The 13,641-nt window shown below is 52.7% G+C and overlaps 1 protein-coding gene across 2 annotated transcripts in view; it reads left to right on the top strand.

Moving 5' to 3' along the window:
* Window positions 1-271: 271 nt before the first annotated feature.
* CADM3 (cell adhesion molecule 3) overlaps window positions 272-13,641 on the top strand; it is a gene marked incomplete at both ends in the record, with an annotated part of 32,254 nt that continues 18,884 nt past the window's right edge. The window contains one exon of one of the 2 annotated variants that reach the window (XM_080691973.1): window positions 272-611. In XM_080691973.1, coding sequence (XP_080548099.1) covers window positions 272-611 — 340 coding nt within the window. The remainder of the gene's footprint in view (window positions 612-13,641) is intronic. The other variant, XM_080691974.1, reaches the window with a different exon arrangement.

Genomic DNA, 13,641 nt, shown 5'->3' with positions numbered 1-13,641 from the left:
TTGCCAAAGCAGAAGGCGGGGCTGCAGGACCTCGGGCGAGTGGGCACGCCCTTGTCCAGGCCTGCAGTGGCCTCCCTCGCCAGCTGGCCCACCGCCCTGCCCCACTCCCCTCCCTCCACCCCTGGCAGAAGAGGGGTGCGCGCGGGGTCCCGCCGCCGAGCCGGCTCCCCCGCTCCGCTCCACGCCCGAGCAGGGCCGCGGGGCTCCCGGGGGAGAGGACGGAAGGTACCACCGAGGCGCGGGGGGGTGCGCCAGGCGGGGGGAGCGGGGCATGCGGCAGCCTGGCCCCCCCACGCCCGGCCCAGCCCCCCGCCACCCCCCTCCACCTCCAGCCGAATGGTTCGCTCCGAGCGCCCTATTTAATCCCCGCAACTGCAGCAGCGCCGGCTCCCTCCCGGTCCCCGCCTCGGCCCCGGGCTTGGAAGCGGCTCGGGGGCGCCCTTTGGGCCAGCGACGCCGTCAGCCCCCCGCCCCGCCCCAGCCCCCAGGACCCCAGGTTCGCCCGCGCCCAGCCCGGAGCCGGCCGGGAAGCGCGATGGGGACCCCTCTGGTCCTGCTCCTGCTGTTCGCCTGCCGCTGGGCGCCCGGCGGGGCCAACCTCTCCCAGGACGGTGAGTGGCGGGGGCGCCGGGGCGGGGGCGCCGGACCCCGCCGGGCTTTGTCTGGAGCGGGTGGGAGTCGCCGGGCGCGGTGGTACCCAGCGCCTGTCTCCTCCGAGCATCCCTGTCTCGGAGGACCGCGGGGTGTGCCGGCGTGTGCACCCTTGCGCGCGTGTGCCTGCGTGTGCACGGGGGCTGGATGGTCTCTTCGGAGCAGCCCCCGGGTCTCCTGGACGTGTTGATGTCCGCGCGCGCGCGTGTGTGCGCGTGTGTGCGTGTGTCTGGGTGTGCGCGACTGTGTTGGTGTCTGTCTGGATCCGCGTTTCCGTGTATCTATCTGTGTGCCGGTGTGTGTGTGTGTGTGTGTGTGTGTGTGTGTGTGTGTGTGTGTGTGTGTGCTGGGCGGCGTGAGGCTGGCCCCTGCCTCGCAGGGCGTGTGTCGGGTGTTTGTGTGTGTGTCTATGGGTTTGGGTGACCAGAGCTATCACCCCCTAACTGCTGTATGCAAACATTCCTGCTCCCGCCCGTCCCCCCACCCCACCCCCGCGGGCGAGCTCCGAGTGGGCAGCGAAGGGGTCTGGGGAGGGCTGAGGGGGCGTGGGCAGAGCCGGGGGGCTTCTCCTTGTAGCAAAACAACAACACTGGGCGGAGGACCGGGTTCGGCTGCATCCCTAGCGGTGGCTGAATTTGGGCAAAGAAACCCAGACAGGAGAGGAGGGGGGAGGTGGCGGAGAGGCTGAGCTCTGGGAGGGATGAGGAGGAAGGGGAGGGGGTCTGTGGACATCCTAGCGCTTTCCCGGGCTGAACCTCGATTTCCCCCAATTTGGGGTGGGGTAGCACCCCCGCCCAGCCTGCAACTCACACCTTCTTTGGCTGGTTCTGGGGAAGCCGGGAGGAAGGAGGCGGGGCCAGGGGCGAGGGGAATTGGGGATGGGCCCCTCCCGCCCGGGGCCAGCCTATGTAGGTCAGTGCTGTGGGGGCACCCCGGCCTTCCCTCGTACCGGCTGCTGGTGGCTAATGGGGTGCACGGGGCAGCCTGTAGGAGGGCAGGAAGGGGGCCTCGCTGGAGCCTCCAGTCTCCAGAGGAGGGAGCCTGGCTGAGGGACTGAAGGAATGCTCCCTCCTCCTCCAGCTCCCTGCCTCCGCCCCTCGGAGGTGGGCTGGGCGGGGGAGGGGGCGAGGGAGCAGGACCTCTGCGGAGGGAGCCAAGTGAAGAGAGGGTTGGGGGGAGGGTGGTGGCTATGCCCGGCCAGATGCCAACGAAAAACAGAAGAACCGCAGGGGAGGAGAAAGGGGAGGCGGCTCCCGGGCTGAGGACCCAGTGGCCGGCAGGGATGGGCCCAGGGCGGGGCGGTGGAGAGGGAGGGGTGGAAGCCGGGAAGGATGATGTAGAGGATCTCTTTGGAGGAAAACAGGCGGGGAGCCAGGGTGCTGGAGGAATTACAGCTCCACCTGGCCCAGCCTTGCTGGACCTCCCCGGCTGGCCCCATCACCATACAGAAGTGTCTCCTGGTGTGGGGGCCCTGGGGATGCCCTCCTCAGAGTTGGCTGGCGGCTCTTTCCAGCCTCTGCTTGTCAAACTCCCCAGGGGGAGTTCCAGCCCAGTCACCACAGAGACAGCACCCCTCCTTTACAAGGACTCCCTGGCCCAGAGGGCTCACTGGGCGATGGCCCTGTTCAAAGGAGGTGAGACGGCCCTTGGGGGAGAGCTCTCCTAGGAGAGAGCCAGCTAAGTTCAAGGCAGGGAGGCTGCTGGGAGTTGGCACCTTCATAATGTTGCCCTCCCACTAGGCCTGGCCTTTCTGCAGAGCAGCCCTTGGCCTTCCCATGGCAGGGCTGAGCTAGAGACACGGGGTGGCCCACATCGCCTCTGTTAGGCCCTGGCGGGGCTCCTATAAAGAGAAGAGATGTCATCCCAGAGAACTTTAAGCCCCTCCACACCCGGGTATAAATACCAGAGACCAGAGTGAATCTCTACACCAGCCAAGTCTTCGTCCGCTAACTGCCTGTTCTTTTTTGGTCCTGAACTCCGGGCCCCTGTACTCGGGCTTTAAGTTGGGAGAAAGTGACAAGCTGGGTTCTCCGATTTACAAACAGGCCCTTGGGCAAGCCAAGCGGGGGCTTTGGGGAAGAGAGGCGGTAACTTTTGAATGGGGAGTCTCAGAAGAAGAGGTCAGGACATGGTGGTTGGGGGGTCTCTTTCCAAGAAAAGTGAAGCCAAGTACTGATCTCCTTGTACAAGGTCCGGCCCACAGATGCCGGGCCTCTCTCTGGCGGGCAGTATCTCAGAGGTGTTGACAGATGAGGCATGATTGTAGTATCTTCCATCTTACACTCTGTCCCTTGGTTGCTGGGTCTAAGGAGGCTAGTTCCCAAGGTGGGAGCAGCTGTGTGTATTGAATGTCCGTGGGTGTCAGTCCTCAGACCATTCTGACCAAACTCAAGCACAAGGTGTGGCTAGTGTCTGCCTTGTCCTGGATCCCCTGGGCAGAGAATGAGCTGGTCCATATCTTCATCGGTGATTCTGGACCCAGACTAGGACCAGAGAAGTGGTAGGAAGGTTTCAGGACAAATACCTTGAGGTTGAATGGTCAAGGATGTTGTCAAGAAGCTGGCTCTTTCCATTTAGAATAAAGAAAACAAACTTCATACGCTGCTGGGATCTCGAGCTCCCTGGAGTACAGCATTAATTTTTTAAGCTTCACGAAGCTAAACAGAGGTTGAAAGCTGGAAGAAGCCAAATAGCTGCTGTCTGAACCGGGCCATTAGGGCTGTGGCCGTAAGCTTGGGATTTCACCACCTGCCTTTCCTTTTCCTCTTTCGCCCCCGGTAACCGTTGAAGTTGGCAACTCCAGGTTATGAACCAAATGTACCTTGTGGTCACTGTTGGTGGGCAGCTTGACATTCAACACTGTGGCCCCTCCTTTAAAATCCTTCCTTCCCAAGTTATTTTCAGCACTCCGTGATTTGACTTAGCGTAGAGACAGATGGATGCATTGCCTTATTTTGCTCGCGACCAGGTGATAGCGATTTAACCTCATGTTTCACTGTGGCGTACATGAATCTCATTTCCTTCCCAATGACCTTCTGTCCCATGCCATCCTCTCTGCAGCCCCCTGGCCAGGTGCCCAGCAGGGATATCGTGCCCATGCACTGGAGAAGTCCAGCAGGCATTTGCGCTAGTGCTGCCCACGGATCTGCCTGGCAGATCTGCTCCATCCAGTTTCTGTTCTTGTTGCAGCCGTCACTGTTCTCGTTCTGTTTCTGTTCTCTCCCCAGTTGCAGCTCTAACTCTTGAGAAAGATATGCCCCACTTAAGACACGTGTGTCTCCAGGCGCAGAAAGTAGAGACCATCACAGAGACCCCGGTACAGTCTAAGAGTTTAGTTAAGTCCAGGAAACAACCCAGTCTGTCTGATGTGGGGCCCAGTCTGAAGTGTTCTGGTTGACATTGAGAAGTAAGATCTGTAGCCTCTGCCGCCTCCTTCCAGACTCCCTTACCCTTCCTGGCATCTTTAGGGCACACCCTGGGGTTCTGCTCTACCATTCAAAATCCTCTGACGTAGGCTGGGAGGAAGGAGCCTGCTTCATGTACCCTTGGGCTTACGCAAAAACGGGAGTCCACATCAGATTTCTAGAGTGCCTGTTCACTTGGAGAGAGTGATTCATGATTCTGTCTCCATAAAATCCTACAGATGGTATCTTGTTGGTGTTCTGGTCACTTTGAAACAGCAGACTGGGTAATCGTGCCATTGCACTGTAGATTCTTAATCCTTCCCATGACTCTACTTCCTTGTAGTTCAGATAATGGCTATAATGAGACAGGAAACTGCCTTTCCTCAAGTCACATGCTAGAAAAACTATCTTCAGTGATTACCAGTGAAATAAACCTCCTGGAGTTGTGCCTCCACATATTTTTGTGGGGTTTTTTGGTACTGAGAATTTGACCCAAAGATACTCTTTCTCCAAGCTGCACTACTAGCCCTATTATATTCCTTTTTTAATTTTGAAATAAGGTTTTGCTAAGTTGCTGAGGCTGGCCTCAAACCTGCCATCCTCCTGTCTCAAGTACTGGGAGTAGACACTAATTAGATCTGTTATCTCATTCTTAGTAAGGGAACCTCATCTATGGATGCTGATCTGGGTCCCAACTTATCCTTGAAAGCTAGCTGGGGATTGGACCAGCTTTGTCCTGACTGTTGAATGAAAACTCCAGGGTATTAGGAAGTTTGGGTAATCATTTCTTGTTTTTTTTTTTTTTCGCATTAGAATTTAGCATTTCCTGTTTGACTGCTGGCTATCAGCCAGTATGGTGGAACACTTGGTTTGGGGTCATGCACTAGATTCACCCGTCAGCTATGAGAATAACTATCCCCATGGGAATGTTGGGGGAGTGGAATATGCAAATGAATCAGAAAAGAGACTAGACAGGCAAGTCATTAAGAAAAGATTCAGGTCTCTAAGAGTTCAGCCAAATTAAAGATAAATACTATGCCATGATAAAATGGAGGAAAACAAATTTCCAGGGCCAGAGACCTGTCTCTGCCTCCAGGAGCGTCCAGCAGTGACGATTCTTTACGAGGGCAGCACCAGCTGGTGCTCAGGGCACTTCTAACTATGCAAGTAAAAATCCTATCCTGTCCTCTTACATATAACAAGGAGAGTCTGTCTCTTCTAGCTGAGAAGCAAGCTCTCAAGAGTCATGACACATGAAACTGTTGAGAGTCCTGCAAAATGAGAGGCTCGGTAGAGCTGCGTGTTCTTTACTGAAGCGGCAGGCATTGAAGAAAGAACGTTTATCCATTTACCCGCGTCCTGAGCACCACACCCTTGCTTCTTAAGAGAAGCCTGACTCCATACTTCTCCATGTATGGCTGGCATGGGCTACTTTGTGAGTTTGGGTGTGTGATCCAGGGCACTGTGATCCATCACACCATCCACCTGGTGATAATACTCACTTGGGCTTCCTCGTGCCCTAGTGCCTTTAATGGAGGAACAGACTCCATGGACCATTTCCTTCTTTAGGAGATAAATTAATATTTATCTATAATGAGTTATAGCAAAATGGAGACCCCTGCCATGGCCGCCAGTATCTAGGTATTTGACCTAACTATAAAGCCTTGTGTTCACAAAGTTAAGCGTGGCGATGCTTCTCCTGTTTTGGCACGATCCCTTAGGTACGTATCTGACAGGTTCAAAGGACCTCAGGAGGCCTCTTGGCCCAAGGGATGGGTGTGTCCTGGTCCTAATGGACACCCTGATGTCTGTTCTTAAGGTCTGTGTGCATGGGAGCTGGCTGCTTGAACCTGCATCCCGGCTTCCCAGTTCTCTGTGGACCAAACTACCTGTGCTTTGAGCTCTCCATGGTGCTGGCCCCTGCCGGAGACACTCCAGGCAGCTTCTTGCTGCTCTCCATGGTGCTGCTTTACCTCCAAGCCTCAGATCTCTCTGCTCTCCACAGTGCAGCCCTGAAAACAGCTGGCGCCCCCTTCCCCCGCACCAGGACCATGCACATGGTCTTGGTGATGGTCCTTCACCTGCTCTGAGGGGGGCCAAACCCTGAGATACAGATCTGGCGAGTCCTTCTGGACATCTAATCAACTGTAGAAGGTAATAGAAACCAGCCAGTAATTCTCAGGCTCAAAATAAAGCATGGCCAGGCATGGTGGTGCATGCCTGTAATCCCAGTACCTGGGAAGCTGAGAAAAGAAGGATCATAGGTTCGAGGCTAGCCTCAGCAACCTAGCAAGACCCTGGTTCAAGAAACAAAAGATGTAAGCCCAGCTTGCAATCCCAGTACTTGGGAAGCTGAGACAGGAGGATCGCAGGTTCACAGCCAGCCTCAGCTATTTAGTGTAAGGCCTTTTTGCAACTTAGTGATATCTTGTTTCAAAAACAAAAAAATTAAAAATAGGGTTGGGTAGGGTATAGCTTGGAGGTAGAATGCCCCTGGGTTAAATCCCTGGTACCTTAAATAAATAAATACATACATACATACATACATACATACATACATACATACATACATAAATAAAGTAGCTCAGAGGTAGAATGCCTTTGGGTTCAATTCCCAGTACCAAAAAATAAAAAAGTGCATTTGAGATGCCCAGGAAATTAGGGTCCATCGTGACCTTAGGTGGCCTCAAAAGAACTAGATATTTTTGCTATCCTTGGACCTGAAGATTAAAAGCAGAATTAGTGATAGTCCCGTGTTAGACCTAGCCAGTACTGCTGGCACATGAGAGGTATGTTTACCTAGGCGTTGGGTGTGGGGGGTACCCTTCAGCTCATGAGTGTGCGCCTCTCCATCTCTGAGCCTGGCAGCACTCCACCTGCTGGGTCCTCGTGCTTATTTCCTTTGCCCTCAACCTTAGCAAATGCAAAGACAAGCCAGGCGTGGTGGCGCACGCTTGTAATCCCAGCATTTGGGAGGCTGAGACCGGAGGATCACGGTTCATGGCCAGCCTCAGGGACTTAGTGAGGACCTTTGCAACTCAGTGAGACCCTGTTTCAAAAGTAAAGAATGAAAAATCGGGCTGGGGGTGTAGCTCTGAGGCTGAATGCCCCTGGGTTCCATTCCCAGACTCACACACACACAAAAATGCAAAGACAATATATAATAATGGGTTTTTAGGACAGATAACAGAGAAAACCAATAGACGAGAGGCAGAACAATCATGTATCAAAACCCTGACTCGTTTCTCCCAGTTTTACAGCTAACTTACACAGAAGGAAACTGCCTTAAATAAAAACATTCTGTCGTAAAGTCGGGTCCTTGGCCACACCTTGGTAGATGCCTCTTTAAACTAGACTCTGCTACTCTTTGAGGGGACCTGCCAATAAGCCGATGACGTCAAGCTTGGCGGGGAGCCGAGAACGGCCAGCCTCTGTGTGTCTTGGACCAGCCAGCCCGGTCCTCCCATAACAGCAGCACCGCAGAGCTCCTCCCCCTCGGCACTAAGTGCCCCGTGCCAGTTTGCCATGATAGTTTAGATAATAGTTAGACTTATGCATAACCTGGGCAGAGTCTAGGTTGGGAGGCAGGCTTCCAGAATGGATTTCCAGCCCCCTTTTCATTTTATTTGAAACAAGGAGCAGCTTTTTTTTCCCCTCAAGGACAGGTAATGGAAGTGATTTATCTCTATGAAGGGGCCTTCAGGAACACACGATTGGGGTTACAGGAACAGCTGGAGTATCTCGCATAGACGCCTGGCCCTGGTCCCCCGTTCTCAGAGAAGAACAGCTACAGGAAGGATTCAGATGCAGAGTCCAACATATTTTCCTCAATATCCTCCCTCTATGTAAACTTTTACCTCCGGGATGCGTGTTATCACCCTCTCGTCTCGCTCCCTCTTTCTACAGGAGAATGATTGTTAAAAAGCTACATAACATTTTTTAGAGACAGAAACGTTGTGTTTGTTAAGGATTTATTTTTCCCCTCCTCCAGCTAGACTTTGCCTAATTGTGTATCGACTGTGAATTATAAGCACCTTTAGATCATTTGCTTCCAGTTCAGGGTCAAGAGGGGTCAGGTGGATCAACTTGCCCCACGGGAAAAGAAAAAAGAGGAAAAAAGAAAAAGAAATGAAGGCTGATGTCTCAGCCTCTCATCTCTAAGCTGGCCGGACGGTCTCCCTCCACACATTCTTCTAATACCCCTCAGTGTTGGCAATGTTATTACGGGTGCTTTTGATATCGGACCTCCCCGGGAGCACACAGACCCTGGTCTCCCGTGTTTATTTCCCATCTTCCATGTCCTGGCTCTTTATTTCCAACTCTGATTCTAGAGTTCCAGCCCAGCCTCACACAGGGTGAAAGGTCCTCAAGGTCACCATTTGATGGAGTCTCCGACTTAGATGCCCAATACTTCTTGGAGACCCAGTAAGACTCTAATAAATACACTAGCGACAGATAATCTGGGTTCTACCGTCCTGTTTAATCTTCAGAGATCCTGGAGCCAAGTGCGTCCATTATTATAAAATCAGGGGCCAGTTCTGCCATCTGCTCCTAACCATTTGTCACCCAGAAAAAAAATGCAAAAATTACAGTGGGACATTGATACCCGCTGGCTCCCACGGAGTCTTAAGGATGAAATCTTTCCAGACACACATTCGATGTTTTCCCTCCAACCTCGACACTATCCATCTCATACAAATATAAAATACAACATTACTAAGCCCCAGGCCTCTCAGATTTTCACTTATCCTCAATGGCTGCTTCAAGCCAAGTCTTCTCTGTTTCCCAAGCCCTGGAGTCCAATGTCAGTGACAGATGGACTGAGCCTCAGCCCCAGGGAGAGGAGGATTTGGCCCTCTCCTGAGGAGTTTGAGCAGAAGAAAGAGCCCAAATTCTGCTTTGGGGAAAATCTCAGAATTTAAGCCATATGGTTTTCTGGAAGGAAGGGGTTCTGATTAATAGGGGCACGAGAAAAGGGCTCTGGATGTGGGTCATCATAAAAGCTATGCATTTATGTCAGCAAATAAAACAGGGTGTGAGAAATGAGAATCCGAATGTGTCGTGTGTGTGTGTGTGTGTGTGTGTGTGTGTGTGTGTGTGCGCGCATGTGTGCATGCTGCACCGTACGTGCTGAAAGAGAGGGAAGGGTAGCCAGGTTGGGAGATGCTTGCAGCCTAGAGATCGGAACTGAGCACATCCCCACATCAAAGACGAGACACTCAATGAAGGTTTAGGAGGGAGGAAGATAGCTTTCTGTCAAAACAGCATTATTTGCCATTTGGGGGATTGTGAGATCTGGAAGAATGTGTCTGTTTCACGGAAGAGTTAAATTCCCAGGAAGGTGCCAAGTAAGGCTGATGTGAATGAGGTGCCACTCTTTAAAAAAAAAGATACAGTTTTTTTTTTTAAGTTAGAAGCATAGAAGGGGAGAGGCTAAGTCTCGGTTAGGCTTGGGGAGTCCGTGTGGGTGTGCGGAGGGTGAAGCATTTCCTGCGTTTAAGAATGCTCCTACCTGGTGCCCTGCACCTGCCGTCCACACCCTTATGTGGATCACCCGGCGGAGTGTAAACAAGTCAGGGGATCGAGGCAGCAGAGGTAGATGCCACCTTCCTTGCCGTCTAGCGCACTAAACTTTCCCTGGAGTAGTTAGCCCACCACGCCAATCTCCAAGCACAGCAAGGAGCCCACAAGATGGGGATGGGGCCCATCTAGGAGGGGAACTCATCCGTGCATCGGACAGGTACTGAGGGAGGCCCCCGGGGCAGGAACCAGAGCGCCAGAGTGAGGCGTCGAAACCCGGGTCAGATCTCCCGTCCTCAGAGAATCTCTCTTCTCTTGTGATTTGCAGGCTTCCCTGCCCGTTCCCAGTGCCCCATCTCCCCAGCCCTTCCGGTGAGCCAAGGGAATTCTGCACCTGACCCCATCATGTCTCCTTTCCCGAGTATTTTCTGAAGACGGGGCAGAGTTTCCTGCGTTCCGCTACATGTGTATGAAAGCAGCAAGATAAAGTCAGGAAAAAGACATGCCCCTTGCCCCCGCCCCATTTCGTCTAACAGGACAGCTCAGGACCCAGTCTGGTCTCCAGGCTCTCGTGTATTAAGGAGCCGAACTTAAGTCAGACCTGTTATTTATTTCTGAGGCACGGGGTCACGGTGGGAAGGAAATGAGGACATGGGTAAACAGACACTCCAAAAGCTGGCTCCAGCTGCGAGCACCCCAGCAACTCAACCCCTGCACGGAGCGTGCGCTCCAGAGGCCTCCGCCGCCTTCCGAGCTTCCTCTGGTTTTAGTGCTGAAGGCTAGATGCCTGTCCTGAGCACAGCCCAGGGTCAGGAGGGAGGGCCCTGGGGATCAGAGGCCCCTCCCGCTGTCTCCCAACTACAGCCTCCTGGTTACCACTCAATATTGGCTACATAGGGGCTTGTTTTGGTTGGGGGCCCACCTGGGGGCTCCCTCCCAGGACTAATGAACTGAGAGCTCTGACTCAACAAGCAAATCAAAGCAACAGCTGTCCCCACCTCCTTCCCCGCCACCCACGGACCCAGCCTCTGCTCCAGCGGAATCTTAACTAAGCCTCTGAGCACCCCCAGCCCCCAGGCCTGCCACAAGCCCACTTCTGCCTCCAGAGTTTTCCTTTCTGGCCCAAGAACAGGACCTGCGCCCTGCTCCTTCCTCTCAGCCCCTCTACCCCCGTGTAGCCCACCTCACAGTCTGACCCCCCCTCCCCAGGGCCCTGCAGAGAGGCACAGAGCTAAACATACACAGGAGCGCACGCACATGCCCGCAGCCTGGCCTCCCAGGCCCTCGTCTGCGCTCCTGCGGGCATGGCAATGGCTCCTGCCCTTCAGCCTGCTCTCTTCGTGGGGCTGAGATAAGCCCACGAGGCCCAGGGCCTGTGCGGACGCCACCTGCTCCATCTCCAGGGTCTCCTCATCTTGCCCCAACCTGCGGGTACTAGAATACTTGCTCCCCTTGAGGTCTGGGGTCCTGGGGTTCCATATCAGTAGAAGTAAGAGGGTGAATGTCAGGCCGGGCATGGTGGCTGACGCACACTTGGAATCCCAGCATTGGGGAGGCTGAGACCAGAGGATCACCTTTTGCAGCTAGCCTCGGCTACTTAGTGAGGCTCTTTGCAATTCGGTAAGATCCTATTTCAAAATAAAGAATAAAATATACAGCTGGGGTATAGCTTGGAGGTAGAATGGGTTCCATCCCCAGTACCACAATAATAAATAAATAAATAAGTAAGTAAGTAAGTAAAATAAAATAAGCCAGGTGTGGTGGTGCATGCTTGTAATCCCAGTACACTTGGGAGGCTTAGACAAGAGGTTCACAGGTTCGAAGACAGCCTCAGCAAGTTGTGAGACTCATTAACCTATTGAGACCCTGTTTCCAAATAAGAAATAAAAAATCGGGATGGGGGTGTAGCTGGAATGTAGAATGCCTCTGATTTCAATCCCCAGTACTACAAAAATAAATAAATAAATAAATAAGTAAATAAATAAATAAATAATAAGTGGTGGGTGTCCCTGGGTGTACCCTCCACAGAACCTTAACCTCTGATTGAGCCCGTTCCCCAGACCGCTACACGGTGTGGGAAGTACAGATGACAGGGCTGTCCTGCAGCTCCACAAACTCTGTGTGTGTGTGTGTGTGTGTGTGTGTGTGTGTGTGAGAGAGAGAGAGAGAGAGAGAGAGAGAGAGAGAGAGAGAGAGAGAGAGAGACCAGGCTGAGTTCCTAAACCTTAAGCCTCTTGTTCCTTCTGTTCAGAAGAGAGAAGTTAGGGCTGAGGGTGTGGCCACACACACACACACACGAGAGGGCGGAGTGGATGTTGTTCAGGATTCTATCAAATAAGTCTGTACTTCTAAAATTCATAAAGAGGAAACTATTTTGAGCAGAACGCGGGATAACAGAAAGAGGAACTTCCTAGAGTGAAGATTCTGTCCCCACCCCAACTTACCAATGATTTCCACTAATATCCCGCAGGCCCCCTAGGAGGCAAAGGCAAGCCAGGCAAGGGGCCCCAGAGCCTGCTTGAGAAACAAGACTCCAGGAGGAAAACGCAGACAGCAACAGAAATAACAGAAGGAAGAACAAGGAGCAGCGAGGCGTCCTCGCCTGCCAGAAAGAGAGTTCTAAAGAACAAGGAGCGGGTTGGTGGCCATCAAGGAGCAGGCAACTGGGCTGTGGCTGGGTTTTTGCTTGTTTTTATTTATTTATTTATTTATTTATTTATTTATTTATTTTTGGTGGTACTGGGGATGGAACCCAGGGGCATTCTACCTCCGAGCTACACCCCCAGCCCTATTTTTTATTTTGAAACAGGGTCTCACTGAGTTGCAAAGAGCCTCACTAAGTAGCTGAGGCTGTCCCCGAACTGTGATCCTCCTGTCTCAGCCTCCCAAATGCTGGGATGACAAGTGTGCACCACCACGCCCGGCATGGTTGTGGCTGCTTGTGGGGGCAGAGGCTTGTCCCAGAGGAGCAACCGAGAAAGAAGGAAAAGACAGAGTCCCAGATGCCACAAGTGCTCCCACCTCTCCTGGCCCAGCCTCCATCTGACTAGGCTGAAGTCGCACATATGGATATCAGGGAAGGGCAAATTCAGGGAGGAATGGAGAGATTAAAGAAAGAAAATATTCTGCTGACACTCTAGCCAGCAAAGTCTTAAACTAGGGAACTGTGCAGCGACTTCAAGAAATGTGGCACAATCATGGTTGCCCAGAACAAAGTGTAGGAAGTTAAGTGTAAAGAAAGTCCTTTACAGGCCAGGCATGGTAATCCCTGCTTGCAATCCCAGCATTCAGGAGGCTGAGACAGGAGGATCGTGGTTTGCGAACAGCCTCAGCTACTTAGTGAGGCCCTCTGCAACTCAGTGAGACCCTGTTTTAAAATAAAGAATAAAAAGTAGGGCTGGGGGTATAGCTCAGCAGTAGAATGCCCCTGGGTACTATCCTCAGTACTGCAAAGAAAAAGAAAGGAAGGAAGGAAGGAAGGGAGGAAGGAAGGAAGGAAGGAAGGAAGGAAGGAAGGAAGAAAGAAAGAGACGGAAAGGAAGGAAGGAAGTCCTTTATGATTAGGGGTTTTTTTTTAATTAAAAATTTTTTTTGGCTTTAAAGTCAAAGCAACTCTCCCAAATCTTGGGAGTCATCATCTAAATCAGAATTCAGATGGAACCGGTCCAACCTCTTCCAAATGCACAATCAGACATTGACTGTCAAAGAAAAATGTGCCTCCGAGCAGGAAGCAAAGCTTCAAGGCCCAGAGTCTAACACCCATGGCCCCTCTTCTGTGTGTGTGACCCAAGAGAAGGAAGAATTCGCTAAGAAGCTGGAGTCAGGGAGAAGCCAGAGTGAGACCCAGCCAGTGCATTCCCCAATAGTGTGCACACCCTCCCAAAAGTGGGTCCCTGCAGTATTCTGGGCCACGGCCCCCAGTGTTTTCCCCTTGGAGACAGCACTCCTCCACCCACCTGCCATGGTAGTCGTGAGGAATAACAAGTAGGCCGGGTGAAGGGTATTTATAACTCAGGACGTACAGAATGCTGACTCATCACCAGCACCACCGCCCTCAATGGCTGCT

Source organism: Muscardinus avellanarius (assembly GCF_963383645.1).
Source record: "Muscardinus avellanarius genome assembly, chromosome: 3".
NCBI classification, from domain to species: domain Eukaryota; kingdom Metazoa; phylum Chordata; class Mammalia; order Rodentia; family Gliridae; genus Muscardinus; species Muscardinus avellanarius.
Note: the sequence above shows the minus strand (reverse complement) of the source record. Positions and strands in the feature narration are given on the sequence as shown.